Source organism: Balaenoptera physalus (assembly GCF_965194825.1).
Source record: "Balaenoptera physalus genome assembly, chromosome: 3".
NCBI lineage: Eukaryota > Metazoa > Chordata > Mammalia > Artiodactyla > Balaenopteridae > Balaenoptera > Balaenoptera physalus.
Window position 1 is genome coordinate 3,271,668 of NC_138890.1, and position 21,664 is coordinate 3,293,331.

General features: G+C 54.1%; 1 protein-coding gene across 2 annotated transcripts; it reads left to right on the forward strand.

Annotated features, from left to right (window-relative positions):
* Nucleotides 1-570: 570 nt before the first annotated feature.
* Nucleotides 571-18,381, forward strand: YJU2 (YJU2 splicing factor homolog). 2 transcript variants are annotated; one of them, XM_082453257.1, is made up of 9 exons: nt 655-789; nt 2,762-2,862; nt 4,902-5,046; nt 7,008-7,142; nt 9,486-9,667; nt 11,239-11,359; nt 14,624-14,768; nt 15,810-17,299; nt 17,638-18,381. In XM_082453257.1, exons 1-8 carry the CDS (start codon nt 766-768, stop codon nt 15,920-15,922), a joined length of 966 nt encoding a protein of 321 aa, XP_082309383.1. In that variant the 5' UTR covers nt 655-765; the 3' UTR covers nt 15,923-17,299; nt 17,638-18,381. The 2 variants fall into 2 exon arrangements, with proteins under 2 accessions (XP_082309382.1, XP_082309383.1); XM_082453256.1 differs by lacking the exons at nt 14,624-14,768; nt 15,810-17,299; nt 17,638-18,381 and adding an exon at nt 11,562-12,733 and having other exon boundaries at nt 571-789.
* Nucleotides 18,382-21,664: the final 3,283 nt, after the last annotated feature.

Genomic DNA, 21,664 nt, shown 5'->3' on the forward strand with positions numbered 1-21,664 from the left:
GGGCAGAAATCTTACGTCTTTTTCTCTGATGTGTCCCCAGTGACTGAGCACGTCTTTGACACAGAACAAACATTTGTAAAAGGAAGAGAGGAGGCTAGGGAAGGAACGACCTCTTTAGAGGGACAACGCAGAGGCAAACAACGGGGGGGACATCTGGGAGCGAGTGTTTGTAGGGGGAAGTAGGTTTGGAGCCTGGTCTTTGAGTCTCTGCCTCTGACTCAAGATAAACTTGGGGTGGGGGGGGGCGGCGTCCAGGGTGCTTCTTTGTGGAGCTGTGTGGATCGTAAGAACTGCCCCAGTCCTCAGGTGAGCGCTAGGGACACGGGAACGATGTGTAGGTTCCCGGAGCCCAACACACAAGGAAAGCGCTCAACGCTGAGTTCTATATTTGCTGAATAAAAGAACAAACCACAGGGAATGTAGCGACCAGCAGCCACGTCGCGTGACGACGAAATTTTAACCAGTCGCTGCTCACCTCTAGAGGGCGCAGCGCCTCCTCCTCGGAACTTCAAATCTACACCGACGCCGGAACCCTTTGTTGCGCCCTTACCGAGGTTGCAACTGGGGAGGGAATACAGACGGACTCGAATGTTGACAGGCGGGGATCTGAACCAATAAAAAGGCAAGCTGTGTACACGGCAGCCAATAACAGCGGTCGAAGGAAGTGACGGAAGCGGAAATACAAGGGATAGATGGTCGGGGAAGTTCGACAAACACTCAGCCTAATCAGTACTCCCGTGGTCGTGAGAAGAGTAGGAGGTAAAGATGTCGGAGCGAAAAGTTTTAAACGTAAGTGTTGGGCAACTAGGGTTTTCGACCTGGGGCGGGACATCTCGGAGCTCGGGCCGCGGAGGGCTTATACTCTCCTATTAGGGCCTTTGCTTTCTTCCCCAACGGCCTTCTGCAGGGCGGGGCTCTCTAGACTCCTCCTAATCACCTCCTGCGGAGGGTGGGCCTTCACTAAGCCTTTCCCTCGAGGCTGGGGTGTACCCTGTCACCTGTGGGGGCGGGGCTTAGGCTATTTACCCAATCACTTCTGATTGGAGTTTCTGAAGGGAATTATCCAATCACTTCGCTTGGGGGCGGAGCTTCCTTAGGATATTGTTATTCCCGCTGTACATCCTCATCTCCAGGAGGCGTGGCTCTGTTAAGTCTCTCCCCGCTTGGGGTTCTAGCCAATCGTGTTCCTTGGAGGGATTAGGCTTTGCTAAGCTCTTCTGCTCCGCTGGCAGGGACCCTTCCAATTGCCTCAACTTCTCTCAGTTCTCTTGGGGAAAACTGGGACTCTGGGTGTGGAGCTGGTCTCTGGAAGGCAGGATTCAGCTTCTGGAGAAGAGCGCTCCGGAATTCTGAGTCCTTGTTCCCCGCCCTTTAGCAGGGTGTGTGCTCCCAGGAAGGGAGTGAGCTCCCCAGCCTGGGAGTGTGTAAGCCTAAGATGTCTGGACGGACTAGAGAGGAGACCTCCAGACTGGTGGCTTGGAGCCCAGGACGATGTCCGTTACAGTGACTCAGTGCTCTAATCTTTTAAACACCTATATTAGGAATTCAGCCCCAGCCAGCCCCAGTGCAGTGTGCCGGACTTCGAGTCCGTGAAAGTCCTTCCATCCCGAGGATCCAACTGGCAGCCCAGCTATTTCCATAACTTGCTGGTAGATACTTCTGTGTGCCAGGCACAGCTCTAAGTGCCTTGTTCATCAAGTCTTCTCAGGGGGACAGGTTATCCCTTCTTCAGATGAGGAAACTGAGGCCCAGAGAGGTTATGTAATAGCCAGAGAGCAGAGGAATCAGACCCAGACACCCCTCCCCGCCAGCTCTGTAACTGATGCTCCTAATCACTGTACCACAGTTTCCCCAGAGCTGTGTCCCTGGGTCTGAATCTTGGCTCTGCTGCTCACACTGTGTGACCCTGAGTAGCTGAAACCACCAGAACTCAGTTTCCTCCTCTGTGAAATGGGTACACCATTCTCTGTCTCATAGAGTCTTTGCAAGAATTCCATGAGGCAGGGGACATAAAGCTCTCTGTGTACTACGTGGAGCCTAGTAAGTGCTCAAAACACAAAGTGCTTTATTTTCTGATTATCGTATGTAGTTCTCTTTCATAATCCAAACTCTCCTTCCCCACATCTCCCATCTCAGGCTCCTGTGCAGAAAGAGTTAATGCAACAGGCTTGAGGCTGCTGCCTTAGAAAGGCTGGTTTGCAATGCTAGACTTTGGGTGGTATCCGGAAACCTGAATTTTGGGATGGTTCCCAATGTTCTCTGAAAAGAATGGCTCCCTGGGTTTAAATTGTTTGTACAAACAGTGTGGTTTATGCTGAGCACCTGCTCCCCTCCGGGAGTCTAGAGTCTGGAATCGTCATACGTGCCGGGCAGAGGTGCCTACACACCAGCCCCCAATGAAAACCCTGGGTGCTGGGTCTTCCTGAGCTTCCCTGGGGGACATTTCACACACGTTGTCACAATATATCACTGGGAGAATTGACTCCATCAGGAGAAGTCTCTGGAAGCTTGTGTCTGGTCTCCCTGGGCCCCTCCCCACACGCCTTTTCCCTTGGCTCGTTTTTCTCTGTATCCCTTTGTTGTAATGAATAATAACCATGAGGACAAGTGTATGCGAGTCCTAGGAGTCCTCTCACCAAATCCTCAAACGTGGGAGTGGTCTTGGGGACCCAGACACAGCTCCCCAGAGCCCCTTCCCTGTGCCCCCGGCCTGCCCCTGCGTCTGAAAGCAGCTCCCCTGACCCTTCCTTCCTCCCCACAGAAATACTACCCACCCGACTTCGACCCTTCAAAGATCCCCAAGCTCAAGCTGCCCAAAGACCGGCAGTACGTGGTGCGGCTGATGGCCCCCTTCAACATGAGGTGAGTGACACCGCGGGGCCCCTGCACTGGTTGTGGTGGACAGACCCAGTGCCCGGCACCCACAGAGAGCGTCCCGTCCCCAGTGCTCAGACCAGGTCGTCGGTCCTGGCTCAGACGTGGACCCAGTGAGCGAGTGACCGTGCCAGACCTCACCCTCCTGCCGTTCAGGACTAATATCCCTGATGTCTCAGAGGTCCCAGCTGGTACCTGTGTCGAGATCTCAGTCACTGGTATTAAGAGTGTGCACACAAGACAGGGTCCTGTACGTACATTCACTTCCTCCCACAGTCCTGTCCGTTCCTGCCCCAGGGCCTTTGCACAAGCTGTTGCCTCTGCCTGGGACACTTTTCTTTCTGCTCTCACATGGCTGGCTCTTTTTTTTTTTTCTTTTTTGGCTGAGTTGGGTCTTCATTGTGGTGCATGGGCTTCTCATTGTGGTGGCTTCTCTTGTTGCAGAGCACGGGCTCTAGGTGTGCGGGTTTCAGTAGTTGTGGCTCACGGGCTCTAGAGCGCAGGCTCAGTAGTTGTGGTGCACGGGCTTAGTTGCTCTGTGGCATGTGGGATCTTCCCAGACCAGGGCTCGAACCGGTGTCTCCTGCATTGGCAGACAGATTCTTAACCACTGCGCCACCAGGGAAGCCCTGGCTGGCTCTTTTTCACCCTTCAAGACTTGGCTTAGATCTCACCCCCTCAGAGAAGCCCTCCGGATCCCCCTCCCAACCCCCCTCCATCCTTCCCTCCCCATCACAGTCCCCAGGCCTCGTCCTTCATACCGCCTCGGAATTACTGTACCTCACCACAATTTTTCACATCTTAGCACATCTGAAACGAAGTGGTAATCGAAGCCACCTTTGTTAGTGAAATTCAGCCCGTGTTTATGTATTCTTTTCTCTCTCCTCTTTCTTCATTCGTTTTCCCTCAGCAGTCACTTACTGGGCACCTGCTGTGCACCAGGGCCTTGGCTGGGTGCCAGGGACACTGTGGGCATCAAGATTTGTCCCCCTCCCCCAGCCCCCGGGACTTCCCTGGTGGTGCAGTGGTTAAGAATCCACCTACCAATGCAGGGGACACGGGTTCGAGCCCTGGTCCGGGAAGATCCCACATGCCACAGAGCAACTAAGCCCGTGCGCCACAACTACTGAGCCCGTGTGCCACAACTACTGAAGCCCGCGCGCCTAGAGCCCGTGCTCCGCAACAGGAGAAGCCACCGCAATGAGAAGCCCGAGCACCGCAATGAAGAGTAGGCCCCACTCGCCACAGCTAGAGAAAGCCCGCGCGCAGCAACGAAGACCCGATGCAGCCAAAAATAAAAAAAATTAAATAAATAAATAAATAAAAAGGACTTGACCCCCTGGAGCCGTCTGGTGGGGAGTAGAGATAATACACAAGGGCTCAGGCATATTCACGAAAGGCACATGTAGGACACATAGATGGTCACAAGAGAGAGAGAGGAACTGGACAGTGGGCGGGGAGGGAGGGGGCTTCGCTGGGTGGTCAGGCAAACGTCGGAAGAAATGCCAGCAGAACCGGGATCTGAGGGATGGAAGGTGTCACGGGCTATGGGAATTGCAAGGGCGAAGGCCCGGAGGTGGGACCGATCTGGGGTGTTTGTAGGAACAGCCAGGAGGCCAGGGAGCACAGGATCTGAGCGGGAGGGGCCGCGGGAGGGCAGGGTGCGGGAGCTCTGCCTTGCCCCTTGTGGCATCCCTCCTGGTGGAATCCGCCCTTTGGAGGTCAGGATGCCCCATGAAGTCCAGGCTTGCTTCCGGGAATGGGTGACAGGCGAGTCTCCCCTAGTCCAGGTAGTCTGGGCGCTTCCCAAGAAGGCAACACTTCAGCCGAGACCCAGGCAGATATTAGTGAGAAGAGTATGCCGTCTAAGGGAATCAGTACACACAGTGGGGCAGTCTTCTTGGGGGGGTGGGAGGGAGCTTCCCGTCCCTGGAGGTATGCAAGCAGCCATCTGCCAGAATGCTAAAGCGTCCTACCAGTAAGAACCAGGGTACTGAGATGGCTTGAGTCCCTGTCCTGCCTCGCAGGTGTAAGACATGTGGAGAATATATCTACAAGGGCAAGAAGTTCAACGCCCGCAAAGAGACAGTGCAGAACGAGTCCTACCTGGGCCTGCCCATCTTCCGCTTCTACATCAAGTGCACGCGCTGCCTGGCAGAGATCACCTTCAAGGTAGGCGGCCAGCCAGGCTGGTCCTTCCTCCCCTGGGGGTCAGTGCTCCTGTCCTCTCCCTCCAGGGAAATCCCATTTCACCTTCTCCGCAGGAAACAGCAAAGGTTTGGGGAGAAGTTCTCAGAGTGTTGTTTATAAAGGCAAAAAACCAGAAGCAACCTAGATGTACGGTGACAGGGGATTGAAGGGACAAACTACTGTACAGTGGAATATTGCACAGCCAGTAGCAGTCACGTTTTCACTTTGTTAGTCTAAGGGTGGTATTAAAGATTTGGGGAAAGGATGAGGAGAAAGTGGTATTAAAGATTTGAGGAAAGGATGAAGAGAACTTATAGTTTTCTCTTCACATACTTCTGTACTGTTTGAGCATTTTTTTTGCTAGGGACTTTTTTCCTTTGGTTAAAATAAACAAAATACATTAAAAAATGATATATTTTAATTACTTTTTTAACAACAGTTTTCTGAGATATGATTTATATGCCATGGAATTATCCCTTTTAAATTGTATAATTCAGTGGCTTATATTCCTAACGTACCAAGCTGTCTTCTCTAATTCCAGGACGTTCTCTTCACCCCAAAATTAAGCCCCAGCCCTATCAGCAGTCACTCCCCATCCCTCTCCCCAGCCCCTGTCAACCAGGAATCCACTTTCTGTGTCTGTGGATTGCCTGTTACGGACATTTCATTATCAGTGGAATCACTCTGTAGCCTTTTGTGTCTGGCATCTCTCACTGAACATCATGTTTTCAAAGTCTGTCAATGTTGTAGCATGTATCAGTGCTTTTACTCCTTTTCAGGGCTGAATAATATTCCACTGTATGGATGGGCCACATTTTCTTTATCCATTTGCCAGCTGATGAATATATGGGTTGTCTCCAGAAAATGGTTTTTGTACCTGAATTATGAAATATGTGTATATTTAGATATTAATGAATACATATGAATTTTTTTAAAGACTAGAGAAACTACGGCAAAATGTTATAAATCAGCCTTTATAGTGAAGAATTTCGAATAACTAAGATTGCATATATGTATATATATATATATATATGTGTGTGTGTGTGTATGTGAGCGTATAGTAAAAACAGAATTCCCACAGTACTGCAGGATTAACACTGGAAAATTGGTTTACTGCTCCCCTCTGCCCAGCCAGCCCCCATGCATAGAGACATTTATAACAGTTTCTTGTATGGCTTTCAAAAAATGTGCTCTGCATACACATACACACACAGGGATCACTCTCTTCCTTGCTCTTTCTTTTTAAATAGTAAACTTCTTATTTTGGAATACTTTTAGATTTACAGAGAAGTTGCAAAGATAGCACAAAGAGTTCCCATCTGCCTCTCACCAACTTCCCCTCCTGTTAACGTCTTCCATTTCCACACTGCATCCGCCACAATAAGAAACCAACACTGGATCATTACTGTTAGCCAAATTCCAGGCATGACATGGATTTCAATCTTTCCACTAATGTCACCTTTCTGTTCCAGGGTCTCATCCAGGATACCATGTTATATTTTTGCTTCTCCGTTTTATAAACGCAAATAGGAGCATGCTCTGTACATACTTGATATGTAATTCATATTTAAGGGAAGAAGGTCAAGTGTGTGCACACACATGCGCACACACAGACACACACACACCAGAAAGGATATGTGCAGAGGCCCAGAGACTTTTATTTGCAAACATGTGGAAGGTGAAGGGCAGCAGGAAGGGAGTGGGCAGGTGGAGAAGGGTCTGCAGGTCTATGCTAGGGAGTTGAGCGATTCTGCAAAAGGGGACAGGAGCACTAGAAAGAAAGAACTGTACTCGCCAAAGCCGTAAGGCAAGAGAAAGAAATAATTGGTATTAAGAGGAGTGAAACACGGAGAGAAGGTGTCCCAGGCTGCTGGCTGCTGTTCAGCAGAAGCTTTTGACGCTCAGAGATGTAGGAGCTGATGTGTGCCCATCCTCCCTCCCAGACAGACCCCGAAAACACAGACTACACCATGGAGCATGGAGCCACACGGAACTTCCAGGCGGAGAAGCTCCTGGAGGAGGAGGAGAAGAGGGTGCAGAAGGAACGGGAGGACGAGGAGCTGAACAACCCCATGAAGGTGAGTGCACGCACGTGTGTGTGTGTGTGTGTGTGCGCACACGCACGTGTGCCTGTGCTTGGATGCTGGCGGAATCGGTGCCCCTTCCTGCCTCAGGCCTCCAGGCAGGGTGATGGGGTGGGAAGTGTGGTCAGCAGAGCTCTAAGATGTCCCCAGAGCCCTGACTCCTGGTCACACACGTCACCTAGTCCCAAGACTGTGCATACAAGGATCCTATTCCTGTGACTAAGTTATGTTAGGTTAAACTATGGCACAGTCGCCCTTGTAAGAGGGAGATTATCCGGATGGTCCCCTTAATACGGGTCTAGAGTCAGAGACAGAGGAAGTCAGAGACATGAAGGACTGACACTGTGGAAGTGGCCACGTGGCAGGGAACAGCAGGCAGCCCCTAGGAGCTGAGAACAGCCCCTAGTCAACAGCCAGTAAGAAGGCAGGGACCTCAGTCCCACAACCACAAGGAACTGAATTCTCCAGCAGCCTGAGTGAGCTCAGAAGAGGGCCCTGGGCCCTTGATCTCAGCCTAACAAGACTGCCAGGGAACCCAGCTGTGTCAGCCCAGAATCCCAACCCACAGAAACCAGGAGACAATGAATTCGTGTTGTTTTAAGCCACTGGGCTGGTGGCAAATTGTTGCACAGCAAGAGAAAACTAACACAGGGAGTCAGGAAGTTGGACTTCAGAACGCCAGGCGCTTCCTGCAGCCAGCTGCCCCACAGTTTTCTAAGGAGGTTCTCGTTAGGCTAGTTTGGATTAAGACTAGAAATAGAGAAGGAAACGTTCTCTTGACTATATCCTGGCTGTGTGACCTTGGCCAAGGCACTTGGCCTCTCTGTGTCTCAGTGTCCTCATCTGTAAAATGAGATGAGAATTGTGCCCCCCTCGTACACTTGTGGTGAGGGTTAAATGAGTTCATACACATAAAATTCTTAGAACACAGCTTGGCACATAGTAATTCATAAATGTTGATACACCTTTTGTTATCCCTTAAAGAAGTTATTTTCATCTCTAACTGGACATTTTTTTTCGTCTTTTTCATAAATAGTAGATAGTCCATGTTCTCCTCTGTCTCCTCCCACCCCCATAATTCCCATCTCTTCCTGGACCCTCACGCCTCTGCCAGCTGTGTTTTCTGATCAAGCCATGTCAGATCTGATCCGATGTTTTCAGCAGCCATGCGGAGCAGCAGGGAGGGAAATAGGCCTTAGAGGCAGTTTGCTGTATTCCTGGAGCTCCCTCAGTGCTGTCCATGTGCTGCTCTAGTTACTGCTACACTGGCCGGCACGGGGTTATTACCCTGGTACTGGTTAGCTGTCCCTGTGTAACAAGTCAACTCAAAACTTTGCAACTTCCAGCATTTATTATCCCACAGTTTCTGAGGGTCAGGAATCCAGGAGCAGCTTCGCTAGATGGTTCTATGGGTCCCTCCCAAGGTCACAGTCAAGCTGTCTGCCAGGGCTGCCTCATCTGATGGCTCAACTGGGGCTGGAGGAGCCACTTCCAGGGTGGCCCCCTCACGTGGCCATTCCCTGGAGGCTTCATGTCCTGTCCACGTGGGCCTCTCCACAGCGCTGCTTGAGCCTCCTCACAACATGGGGGCTTCTCCCCCTCCCCCAGCGAGAGTCCCAGAGAGAACAAGGAGGAGCCCCGGGCCTTTTATGACCTGTCTCGGAAAGGACACACCGTCATTGGTCCTGTTGTGTTCATCAGAAGCGAGTTACTGCACCAGCCCACCCTCACAGGGAGGGCAGTTAGGCTCCACCTCTGGAAGGGAGGAGCGTGAAAGAATTTGTGGACATGTTTTCAAACCACCACAACTGCCATTTCCCAGAGGGTTAGTTCAACAGGGTCACATAGCCAGGAAGCAGCCAAGGCAGGATTCATTCCCAGCCGCGCCTGGCTCCAAAGCCACCTCTCTGAGACCTGGCGGGGCCGACCTCACCTCTCTGAGCCTCAGTGTCTTTGTCTGTAAAGTGGGGGTTATTGCAAAGATTAAATGAGATTATGTCTGGAAACATCTTAGCCTGGAGCCTGGCACACACCAGTTGCTCAGATCGTCTTTTTTTAAAATCTTTATTACTTTTGCTTAGTGACGGAGCCAGGCTGGAAGTCCAGGCCACCTGGCTCCACCGTTGACCAGCCGCATGGTCTTGGGCAATCACTTCCCCTCCCCGAGCCTCAGTGTTCCGAGCCGTGAAATGGGTACAGCTGTGGGACCAGGTGCTGTGGACTGAGGCTCCAGGGTGGGGGGGTCTCCCCTTGCCCGTGGTGACCCCAGAGGCCAGGCAGGCCGCGTGGAGGGGTGGAATCCCAGCTCACACGGCCCTGCGTCTGCGCACCTGCCAGGTGCTGGAGAACAGAACCAAGGACTCCAAGCTGGAGATGGAGGTTCTGGAGAACCTGCAGGAGCTCAAGGACCTGAACCAGCGGCAGGCCCACGTGGACTTCGAGGCGATGCTGCGGCAGCACCGCCTGTCGGAGGAGGAGCGGCAGGAGCGGGAGCAGGAGGAGGACGAGCGGGAGGCGGCGTGAGTCGGGGCGGGCGGGGCCGGGGGTCCCAGGGCGCCCACCCCCCTCACGGCCTTCACAGGGCCCTTCCCTCTGCCTGGAATCCCCCCTTCCGGATCTTTCCACAGCTCCCTCGCGCGTCACCGTCTCAGGGAGGCCTTCCCCGCATCCCCAGCCCCATCTCACTTTGTGTCTCGTGGCGTCTGTGTCGGGGCCCCCAGGATCACCCTCAGGTTTGATGAGTTAAATACAGTGAAAAGTTACAGAGAAAAATCAGCAGAAGGAAAAGGCAGGTGGGGCAGAGTTGGAGGACCGGGTGCAGACTTTCAGAGTCCTCTCCCGGTGGAGTCCCACAGGACAGGCTTGATCCCCCCAAACGAGACGTGACAGCAGAGGGAGGGGCGGCCCCCGGGGAGGCTCACGAGACCCAGCCTGGGGTTCTCACTGGGGGCCGGTCACGCAGGCACCTCGGCCCGGCACGGCCAAGACCCCAGACCCAGGAGGAGAGCAGGTGCCCGTGTGGACCCCATGTCTGCACAGACAGTGTTGGGACAGGGAGCCCCCCATCAGTGAGGGTGGCAGGAGCCCCCAAGTCCAGATCCAGATGCCCCCCAAGGGCTGGCCTGGTGAGCTAACCTTTCTGAGGATCTGGCCTCAGGCCTGCTGTGTTCATGCTTCTGCCTGGCACCTCCCACTCTCTGGAAACTTCTTGCTGATTTGCCCCTTTCCTGATTTATTATCTATCTCCCCTCATCTGAAGTCTGAACAGGGACTTGGTTTGACCTCTGCATCCATGGCCTGGAACAGGGTCAGGCACATAGTAGCTGCTATTGGGTTGGCAGGTCAGTGATACCATAAATAACAGTGAGAGGAGTGTGCATTTATCGAGCCCCTTCTGGGTGCCAGGCACTGTTTTGAGTTTGGCTCTGTCGTTATGGTGGTCAAGAGAACTGAGGTTCAAGGAGCTCCCAGCACAGCCCTGACTGAGGCCCCCCAGCTGGGGTTCAAACCCAGACTGCTTCTGGCCTCCAGGCACTTAACCACCCCACTGGGCTCAGTGGACAAAGAACTTTTTTTTTTTTAATTTATTTTATTTATTTATTTTTGGCTGTGTTGGGTCGGGTCTTCGTTGCTGCACGCGGGCTTTCTCTAGTTGTGGCAAGCAGGGGCTACTCTTCGTTGCAGTGCCCGGGCTTCTCATTGCAGTGGCTTCTCTTGTTCCGGAGCACGGGCTCCAGGTGCGCGGGCTTCAGTAGTTGCAGCACACAGGCTCAGCAGTTGTGTCTCGCGAGCTCTGGAGCGCAGGCTCAGTAGTTGTGGCGCACGGGCTTAGTTGCTCCGTAGCATGTGGGATCTTCCTGGACCAGGGCTCGAACCTGCGTCCCCTGCATTGGCAGGTGGACTCCCAACCACTGCGCCACCAGGGAAGCCCCTGGACAAAGAATTTTTTGTCAAGTTATTTGTGCATCCCCATCCCCCACTCAGTGAGATCAGGACAGGGCAGCCAGGCGGTGCACCACAGTGGGGGGGGGTGTCCCAGCCATTGTCCCACAACAGAGCACGTTCCCAAGTCCCACGTTCCTTCCCGCAGGGCCTTAGTGGAAGAATCTAGAAAACGAAGACTCCTGGAAGACTCTGATTCAGAGGAGGATGCTGCTCCCACCCAGCCCCAGCAGGCCCTCCTGCCCAACCCCACCGCCATCCTGGACGAGGTGAGTGGGGCCTGCCCGCGTCTCCACATGCTCTCGGGTGAAGCAGGGACAGAGTAAGCCAGGGGTTGGCTTAACTTTGTCTTGAAAGGCCAGTCTGGGTCGTAAGTGGTCAACTCCACCGTCATAGCACTAAACAGCCGTAGATAGTACGTGAATAAGTGGGCGTGGCCGGGTGCCAATAAAACTTTATTTACAAAAACAGGTGGCAGGCCTCTGGGACTGTAGTTTTCCACCCGTGCTTCAGCTGCAGAAACAAGGAGACTCCCCACACTTAGAGACATCAGGCAGACATTTATTTCTCAGTCACTTCACAGTCCTGGGCTGGACTCCCAGGCAGCCCTGCTCCATGCAGTCATTCAGGGATCCAGGCTCCTCCCATCTCCTAGTTCTGCCCTGTCCTGGAACATGGATGCCAACTCCGCGGTCACAGCTGGCTCAGAGCACCCTGGGGTTCCAGCTGCAGGAAGGTGGAGCATGTGTGGAGGACCACCAGCCAGCACCTGGAGGCCCAGGTTCAGATGCAGCCCGCCTCCATTCCCCTCGAGTCCCAGTGGCCGGGCATAGTCAGATGGCCGCATCCCGCTGCAGGGGAGGCTGGGAGCTGCATCCTCTAGCTGCCCTTGCTGTCAGAAAGAAAGAAGAGGATTTGGGGAGGGAGCTAGCGTTTTCCGCCACAGGTGTCTTATCCAAGGTGGTCAAGGCCACTCTGGTTTGTTAATCGAAGGAGGGGGTGAAAGTGGGAAATCATAAATAGCACAGACACCCCCAGAAACTTATCATTTTAATTCAAAACATGTTCCTGGTCTGTATTAGTTAAATACAAGTCCAACCACTGGACAGGACCCAAGTGACAGCCATTTCAACTGCATGGAAGTTACTTTTCTCTCGAATAACGGTTGTGCGGGGCTGTGCAGAACAGAGAAGGTGGGCCCTGGTGTCCGGGTCCTCATTGTCCTGCCGTCCCAAGGATGATGCCCTCATTGCAAGGCAGCTCAGTGCCACGTCTGCATCCCAGCCAGTGGAAAGAGGTGGGGACAGGGGAGGAGGACATTGAGGGTAACTATACCCTTGATTGAGTACATTCTTCTCACACCCCATTGGTCAGAACTGAACCACCTGACCACATCCTGCTGCAAAGGGGGCTGGGAAACGTAGTCTTTCACTGAGGCAGCCATGTTCCAGCTGAGAATTCTGTAAGTGTCTGAAGAGAGCGGGTTTGGGGGTCGTGTACTCTCACTCTCACCCATTAACCTTTTGACATAGAACCAAGGTGTTTTCCTTGAGGCTGTACCCCCTGATCAGAGTTCTCACGCTGTCTCTCTTGCATAAACCAGCCTCAGAATTCATGGTCTAAAGTTTCCTCTTCTTTTTTTCTTTCAAGTGGAACAAGAGATTGAAGGTACTTTCAAAGTAGTCTGGCCTTGTATGATTTCCCCCCAGTCTTTTTTTTTTTTTTTTAATAAATTTATTTATTTAGTTAGTTAGTTTTGGCTGCGTTGGGTCTTCGCTGCTGCTGCGCTGACTTTCTCTAGTTGCAGCGAGCGGGGGCTACTCTTCGTCGTGTTGCCCAGGCTTCTCATTGCGGTGGCTTCTCTTGTTGCGGAGCACGGGCTCTAGGCGCGTGGGCTTCAGTAGTTGCAGCACGCAGGCTCAGTAGTTGTGGTTCGCAGGCTCAGTAGTTGCAGCACACGGGCTCAGTAGTTGTGGCTCGCGGGCTCTAGAGCACGGGCTCAGTAGTTGTGGCGCACAGGCTTAGCTGCTCTGCGGCATGTGGGATCTTCCCAGACCAGGGCTCGAACCCATGTCTCCTGCATTGGCAGGTGGATTCTTAACCACTGCGCCACCAGGGAAGCCCACCTGCCAGTCTCTTACAGTTACCTTGCTCGTAGCTAATTTGATGGTGGACTTCTTCTTGTATTTTGCTTTACACAAACTTCACCATAACTTTTACGGAAACATCTCTCTTTCACCCCTCTGTTCCCTGGATTTAGTTTAATGGGGACCTGTAATGGCGTTTGACGAAAGGTGAAGGATAGCAGCTAGCTCCGCCAGTCAGTTCAGTGGTGCCAGATAAGCAAGCTTCGGCTAGGACTGCCGGTCTCTCGCTGTGCCCCCAGTGGACAGCTTCTGTCTCGGTTACCACACACGGGGGATGCAGTGAGGCCGCTGTGTCCTCCTCCTGCCCCCACTCCCCGCCCCAACTGTGCCAGCCCCCTCGGAAGGGCCAGGCTCAGTCCTGCCTCCCATCTCTGCTTGCTGACCTCAGCACTGCATTCTGACCTCGGCACCACTGGCCCCTGATCAGCAGTAGCTGTCCCCCCATGCTGTCACACCACCCTGACTTCTTTCTTTCACATCACTGATCAAGACAGTGGTGTCTGGGGACTTCCCTGGCGGTCCAGTGGTTAAGACTTCCTATTCCCAATGCAGGGGGCACAGGTTTGATCCCTGGTCGGGGAGCTAAGATCCCTCATGCCGTGCAGCCAAAAAAAGAAAAAGACGATGGTGTCCTGAGCATCTACTTGCTCATCCACCCTCTTTCTCCCCAGATGGTGAGCTCTGTGCGGGCAGCCCCCTGCCGTCATGCTCCCCCTGCACCCTCAGCTCCCAGCTCCGACAGGACCTCCTGCATCTAGTGGTTTCCAGTTCCTCTATTTAAACATCAAACAGATAAAAGGGGTCCCTTCTGGTGCGACTGAAGAGCTGGAGGTGGGGCTGAGCCCCTCTCTGCCTCCCGCTAACTGGTCCCCAAAGTGGGTGCCCCCATCTTCTGTCATTCCCTCAAACATGTTGATTGAGCACCTACTACAGACCCAGCAGTGAACAAGGCAGGACCCCGCAGCTTGGTTGCAGAGGCAGTTAATAAGGCAGTGGAGGCCACTGCGGGCACAGACATGCAGCATGCACTTGAGCTTGAAATGTGAGGAAAGGCTTCCCAGGGGAGCAGATACTTGAGATGGGTATTGAAGGATGAGTAGGAGTTCACCAAGTGAACTAGAAGCAAAGGGGGCATTCCAGGTGGAGGGAATGGCATGGAGGTGAGCCGTCACGGTGTGATTTAGGAAGTGTAAGCGCAGGGTGTGGGGGCCCACAGAGGAGTTTCGAGCAGGAGAAAGAGAGTTGGTCAGCACAGCAGGGGGAGTGGGAATGGTAAAGATCCTGGCTCAGCTGGGGACTAGGAACCGGGCTGCCAGAGAAGGAGCAGGATCTGGGACAGACCACCCAGTCATGCCTGCCCCCTGCTACCCCCGCCACAAACTGCAGGCCCCAAAAGCCAAGAGGAAGGCGGAGCGCTGGGAGCGCAGTGTGGGCACCTTTGGCAGCAGTCCCCAGCTGTCTGGCCTGGTTGTGGTGAAGAAAACAGACCTGGGCCGCAGCATCCAGCGAGGAGGAGTCCTGCCCACCCCAGGTAGGTTCCTGCAGTCCCTTAGCTTCATGCAGCGCCAAGGGCGGCCACCAGGTGGCGACAGCACCCCCGGTGCTGTTCTGGTGCGGGGTGAGGTGTGCCCCCAAACAGGGGTAAGGTGAGAAGGGCTGCAGTTCCCTTTTTTCTTGTAATTACAAAAGGAGCAAGTGCTCGCTTTTACAACCCAAGTCAGATAGAGGCGTGTAGGACAAATTGTCCGATCCCACGGCCGCCCATATCCCAGTCTTCCGTTGTACATAGACACCGGCCCCAGCCTCCAGGTTGGTTCCTGGACGTCCGCACCTCGGTTGTTGTGTCGCCGGTGCTCTGTGTGTGTGGCTCCTCGGACCCTCGGGAGATGGAGAATTAGGGTGAGGTCAGCCCGACGAGGTGGAAAGAGCAGGCTTCCAGGGCAGGCAGCCTGGGTGCAGCTCCCTCCGCCTCCGCGTGCTCGTTCTGTGGCCTTGGTCGAGGGCCCTCAACCCCGGTCCTCAGCTTCCTGTCCTGGAAGATGCTCATGACAACAGGACCAACCTCATAGGGCCTCGTAGGGTTTGGGGGCTGATTCCATGAGCTGCTCCATGTCAGGCGCCTGCAGTAGATCCTGGCACCCAGCGAGTCTTGTGGATACACGAGCCATTGTTATCAGAACAGTTATGACCCCATTTATCGGATGAGGAGACCGAGGCCCAGAGAGGTGAAGCTGTTTGCCCAAAGCCACACAGCCGGGGTGGGTGGTGGAGCCAGGGTCTGCCCCTCTTTGTCACTTGGGACTTGGAGTGTTTCCGTTTTCTGTGTTGCACCCCCGGCACGGGCACCTGTGCCCACCTAGATCAGCTTTCAGAAGCGGAGCTGCTGGGTCAAGGGGTGTGCGGGTTTAAACCGTGATGGGTCTGCCAGGCACTTTCCACAAAGGCTGCAAACAAGCAGGAATGGCCGACCCCGCTCTCCCAGCCTCACCCAGGCCCAGCCCGCCTGGAACTGTCCCGAGGTGGGCTGCCGGGATGAGGAGGCACGGTGGGCTAGCTCTCGCCTCTCCCTCAGATGCAATGAAGAACGGGCAGGTGGCTGGCCCCGCGCTCCAGACGCCTGGCACCTCCTCGCTGAGCCAGCTGGGTGTGTATTCCGACAGCGAGGACAGCAGCGGCAGCAACTGAGCCCTGCCCCCAGGCCCTTCCCCAGGTCAAGATCCCACAGCCAGCTCCAGCCCATGGTCGGGGCAGGAGGCCCTGGGACCAACCAGAGTCACCACCGGACAAGCACACATGACCTCCAAGACCGGCGGGGTCAGCAAGGGCTTCAGCTGAGGGACTCAGTTTCTCTCCCGTCCCCCCACCTTCCCCCCTCCGGAGTTCGGCGTCCCCAGCTCACATGGCGACATCCCCGGAGCAGCTTCTGGCAGGCCTTCGAGGTCGTCGCGGCTGACATCCTGAGATGCTTTGGGCACATGGGTGAGCCCACCCACCAGTGGTTGGCTCCATCCCTTCCCGCCACAGAACCATCTGGAACCCATGAAAGGAACCTGCTGATCTGGCCTGGGGGTGCCTTCTCTCTGCCAGCATCTGAGGAGGGGGCTGCAGAAGCACGCAACCTAGCCAGTCCTGGACTCTTGACTCTCAGAAACTTCGAGATAATGTTCATTGTTTCATACGCTCAGTTTGGGGATAATTTGTGAAGCAGCAGTGGAAAGCTGATACAGTCATGTAACCAGCAAGTCTGATTCCAAAGCTCATGTTCTTTCAAGGTTGCCAGATTCCAGCTCGTGTGATCCCCTCCTGCTGCAGTATTTTCTAGTTGAAGGTCCTGTGCCCCCGCCAGACTGCTTCACAACCTGATCAGCCCCCATCTCTGGTCTCCCGCCCCTCCCGGGGTCACAGATGTTAGCCCTCCTCTCACACACAGACACACACACACAGACTGTCATCTGGCATTTGATAATGAGGCTTTGTGTTTTTCACTGTCAGAGTTTAGGGGATGAAACGCCCCCACTTTGGGGATTCGCTTTCCTACGGTGATTTCCTTGCTTAGGGACAGCACAACGAGGTGAACCGGGGTCCAGCCAGGGCTTCTGATGAGAGCTTGGGGTTCTTATATTACAGCTCCATGGCTGTGAAGACAGGACCTGGGTGGGTAAGACTCCGCGCTTCCACTGCAAGGGGTGCGGGTTCGATCCTTGGTCGGGAAACTAAGATCCCACGTGCCTCTCGGCGTGGCCAAAAAAAAAAAAGCCCTGACGGTGGGGACTGAAGCCAGCCCACACTGGCAGCTAGTGAGAACTGATGCCTCGTGCATCTCTTCCCAGTTTTGCACCCAGCAGCATCATATTTATGGCTTAAAATTGGCCACCACGGAGTGTTTACACCATGGAAATCGGCAGATGCTGCAAACCAGTTCCCCACGCCAGAGCCAGTTGTGAAGCCCGTAGCAGCGCACCACTGCCCGTTGTTCCCCCAACTCAGCATCCTGCAGACAGTGCCCTGGACGTGGGCCATTCAGAGACTCTGGGTTAAAATGTCATCCAAGGGGTTTCCCTGGTGGCGCAGTGGTTGAGAATCTGCCTGCCAATGCAGGGGACACGGGTTCGAGCCCTGGTCTGGGAAGATCCCACATGCCGCGGAGCAACTGGGCCCGTGAGCCACAACTGCTGAGCCTGCGCGTCTGGAGCCTGTGCTCCGCAACAAGAGAGGCCGCGATAGTGAGAGGCCCGCGCACCGCGATGAAGAGTGGCCCCCGCTTGCCTAAACTGGAGAAAGCCCTCGCACAGAAACGAAGACCCAACACAGCCAAAAATAAATAAATAAATAAATAAATAAATAATAAAGGAATTCCTTAAAAAAAAAAAAAAAAAAAAGTCATCCAAGGAATTCCCCAGCGGTCCAGTGGTTAGGACTCGGCGCTTTCACTGCCGAGGGCCTGTGTTCAATCCCTGGTGGGGGGACTAAGATCCCGAAAGCTGCTCGGCACAGCCTAAAAATAAAAAATAAAAACAAAAAATAAAAAGTAAAGAAGTCACCCAGCTTAAGTAGTTGTGAAAAGAAATTGGGGCTTCCCTGGTGGCGCAGTGGTTGAGAATCTGCCTGCCAATGCAGGGGACACGGGTTCGAGCCCTGGTTTGGGAAGATCCCACATGCTGCGGAGCAACTAGGCCCGTGCGCCACAATTACTGAGCCTGTGCGTCTGGAGCCTGTGCTCCGCAACAAGAGAGGCCGCAACAGTGAGAGGCCCGCGCACCGCGATGAAGATTGGCCCCCGCTTGCCACGACTAGAGAAAGCCCTCGCACAGAAACGAAGACCCAACACAGCCAAAAATAAATAACTTTATTTAAAAAAAAAAAGTAAAGAAGTCACCCAGCTTAAGTAGTTGTGAAAAGAAATTGGGGGGCTGGGGGTGCTCTGCTTCATTTCGATTCATTCTTTCCGACTGTTTCCTGAACTGCCATTGCTCTTAATCCACCACAATTTTTGCCATGTACGTGCACCATCCGTTGCTATTATTTACTTAACATTATTGTTAACCTGACTCCGTTCTAAAACATGGATTACCAAACTGTGATCCACAGGCCAAATGTGGCCTGTGGCCTGTTTTTGTAGATAAAGTTTTATTGGCACACCTACACACCCATTTGTGTGCATATCACCCACGGCTGCCTTTGCTCTCCAGTGGCAGAGGTGAGTGACTAAAACAGCGATTCTGTGACCTGCAAAGCCAAAATATTTACTCATATATCATAATAAGATGTAAAATGATACTAGAGGCGGCGCTAATGTTGCAATTAAAGCAGGGTAGGGTAGTTCTGATGGGAGTACCTTAGGAGGTGTGCATACTGCTTGTGGCTCCCTGTATTAGTTACCTAGTACTGTGTAACAAGTGATCCCCAAATCTAGCAGCTTAAAACAACAGGAATCTGGATGTGGTTTCACTGGGTTCTCGGCTTCAGGGTCCGTTACAGCTGCAGTTGAGATGTTGGCTGCGGCTGGGGTCTCACTGGAAGGCCCGACTGGGGTAGGATCCGCTTCAAGCTCACCCACGTAGTTGTTGGCAGAATTCACTTACTCACGGACCCTTAGCCAGAGGCCACACTCAGTTCCTTGCCTGCACGGACTGGCTTCCTGAGAGTCTGCTAGAAGTGACGGCCCATCACTGTTGCCGTGTTCCGCAGTTAGAAGCAAGCCACAAATCCCTCGCACGTTCCAGGGGAGGGGCTCACATGGGTGTGACAAACAGGAGGTTGGGCTCATGGGGGCCACCTGAGGGTTTACCTGCAGACCCCCCCGCACAGTGAGCTTTGCAAGGGTGCGTGTGTTGATGAGTGTGTCCCCAGCACCTAAGACCAGCCAGGCACTTAGTAGGTGCTCAGTTAATGTATGTAGCCTGAGTGGGTATCTCCCCATTCACGGATGAGGAAATTGAGGCCCAGGGAGCCCCACGCTTCTGCCCACTCTCTGCCACCCTCCCCTTTCCTCCACACTGCACTGGAATTGTTTCTTTAATTCTTATTTTCCCTGCAGGCTTTTGCGCTTTGTTCTCCCACCCGTGTCCTGGGAACAGTTTGGCTCCTGGCCCCCAATTTTCTTGCGGGGGTTCCCAGGGCCGAGCAGGCAGAAGGACAGCGCAGCAACACTTTGGGCAGGAGGTCTGTTGTGTGTGCTGACCCTCCAGGGCCTCAGCCTGCACGCCCCCTCGCTCCCTGCCCTGAGCCCCCCACCCCGAGATCCACACCCCCTTTTTGCTCTCTGGAGCCTGCCCTTCCCCGCTCGCTGCCGACAGTCCCCGTTCCCCACGAGTTCCATGTCTGTCATCTGGTCCTTGGGAGCTGTCAGGCCTCATCCGGAATCTCCTCCATCAACTCCCCTGGGGGCTGCCTGGCTGCCGGAGCACATCAGAGGGACTGGGGGGGTGGTCTCCCCTATGCCGGAGCCCCCTCCCTCCTGAGCCTGGGCTTCACAAAGGAGACAAGGGGCCACTCCTGCTTCCCAAGCTCTCACTGAGGGTCAAGCACTGCCCCAAGCTCCCTCCATGCCAGGGCTCTGCCACCCATGCCCTCGGGCACATGCTCCCTTACCCACCGCCCCATTTTACAGATGGCAGGAGTCTCCTTGGCCAAGGGCTCAGAGTGGGTGAGGGGCTGGACCTGGCTTTGAAACTGCGAGGCGCCAAGGCTACACCTTTGATCACTACGCGCTATAGACTGGGAGCTTCCAGGGAATGGTCTGTGCTTCCCCCATCAGGTTGGGGCCCTGGAAGGCCAGTGTTAGACTGGGAGCCCTTGAAAGCAAGCACATATTTCCTGTGTCAGACTGGGTACTTCGAAGGTCAGTCTTATGCCTCCTCCATCAGACTGGAAGCTCCTAAGGTCAGAGCCATGCCTCTCCCTTCAGACTGGGAGCCTATTAACGCTTACACACATCTCCTGCGTCAGACTGGGGGCTTCTGAGGGCAGGACCATGTCTCTCCCATCAAACTGTGAGCTGAAGGCAGGGCTGTGTCCGGGAGCTTCTGAGAGCAGAGGTCGTCTCTCCTATCAGACTAGGAGCTCCTAAATCAGGGCCACGTCTCCTCCATCAGATCAGGAGGTTATAGGCCCCACCATGGGTCACCCCCACTTGGTCCCCTCCTGTCCTGGTGCCTTGGCTCCCATCCCCCCTGCACACATGGGGATCCATGAGACTAGAGCAGGCACAGCCCCCAGCCAGGGACCTCCTCTGGCTTCTTCCTGAGGTCCCATCCACCCTAAGCATATATTGAGCATTTACTGTATGCCATACAAGAAAGTACTATTCAGGGGCTTCCCTGGTGGTGCAGTGGTTAAGGATCTGCCTGCCAATGCAGGGGACACGGGTTTGAGCCCTGGTCCGGGAAGATCCCACATGCCGTGGAGTAACTATGCCCGTGCGTCACAAGTACTGAGCCTGCGCTCTAGAGCCTGTGAGTCACAACTACTGAGCCTGAGTGCCGCAACTACTGAAGCCCGCGCGCCTAGAGCCTGTGCTGCGCAACAAGAGAAGCCACCGCAATGAGAAGTCCACGCACCTCAACGAAGAGTAGCCCCCGCTCGCCGCAACTAGAGAAAGCCCCGTGAGCAGCAACGAAGACACAATGCAGCCAAAAATAAATACATTTATTAAAAAAAAATTTTTTTTTTAAGGCACCCAAAACAGTGCCAGGCAGTAAGCGCTCAACAGAGGTTAGCTGTTGTTCCATTTCATAGACGGGAAAACAGGCCAGGTCACTTACTCAAGGTCAGGTGGGCTGGGATTCCAGAAACCCAGAGCTACCCGGGGGGAGACCTTGATGGAGGAGACTCTGATAAACCGTCTTGCAGACCCTAAATGCTGGGGGAAGAGAGGTCCCCTCAGCCCAGGACCCCCAGACCACTCATCTCCTTGCCTTTGTCCATGCAGTGCCCGCCTCCTGGCTTTGCTCTCTTGCTCCCTCCTCACCCAATCAGAAAGGCAAAACCCAAGAGGTTACATGGTTATTCAAGGTCATACCACTAAAGGGCCGCCGGACCTCCAGCCTGGCTCTAACCCTCGTCCACCATCTCCCGCCCCTCCTCAAGCCCCCTCCCTGCTCCTGCGGTAGGAGTGGGGGCAGCCCCAGGAGAAGCCAGCTCAAAAGCGCAGGAAAGTCAAACGCCGTTTGATTCTGCCTCCGGGGCCTCTAATTGCTATTCCTGACACACACCGGAATTAGAAGGCCCCTTTCAAATATTTATACCTTAGATGTCACGTATTTATCTGACAGGGAGAGGACTCGGATTTGATGAGATCTGTCAACAGCTCATCTCCGAGCCGGGTATTGCCTTGCGGCTGACAGAAAACAGGACAATTACCTTCCGTGCTCCCTGGGCAGTCCCCAGGGACGCTGCCTTGTCGCTGATCAGAGAGGGCGGGGTGGG

Bases quoted from the DNA above. Each gene is read 5' to 3' on its own strand.
- YJU2 (XM_082453256.1), top strand. From the start codon at position 766: ATGTCGGAGCGAAAAGTTTTAAAC. The intron at 790-2,761 runs GTAAGTGTTGGG...TCCTCCCCACAG, and splicing joins CGGAGCGAAAAGTTTTAAAC to AAATACTACCCACCCGACTT. The intron at 2,863-4,901 runs GTGAGTGACACC...CCTGCCTCGCAG, and splicing joins ATGGCCCCCTTCAACATGAG to GTGTAAGACATGTGGAGAAT.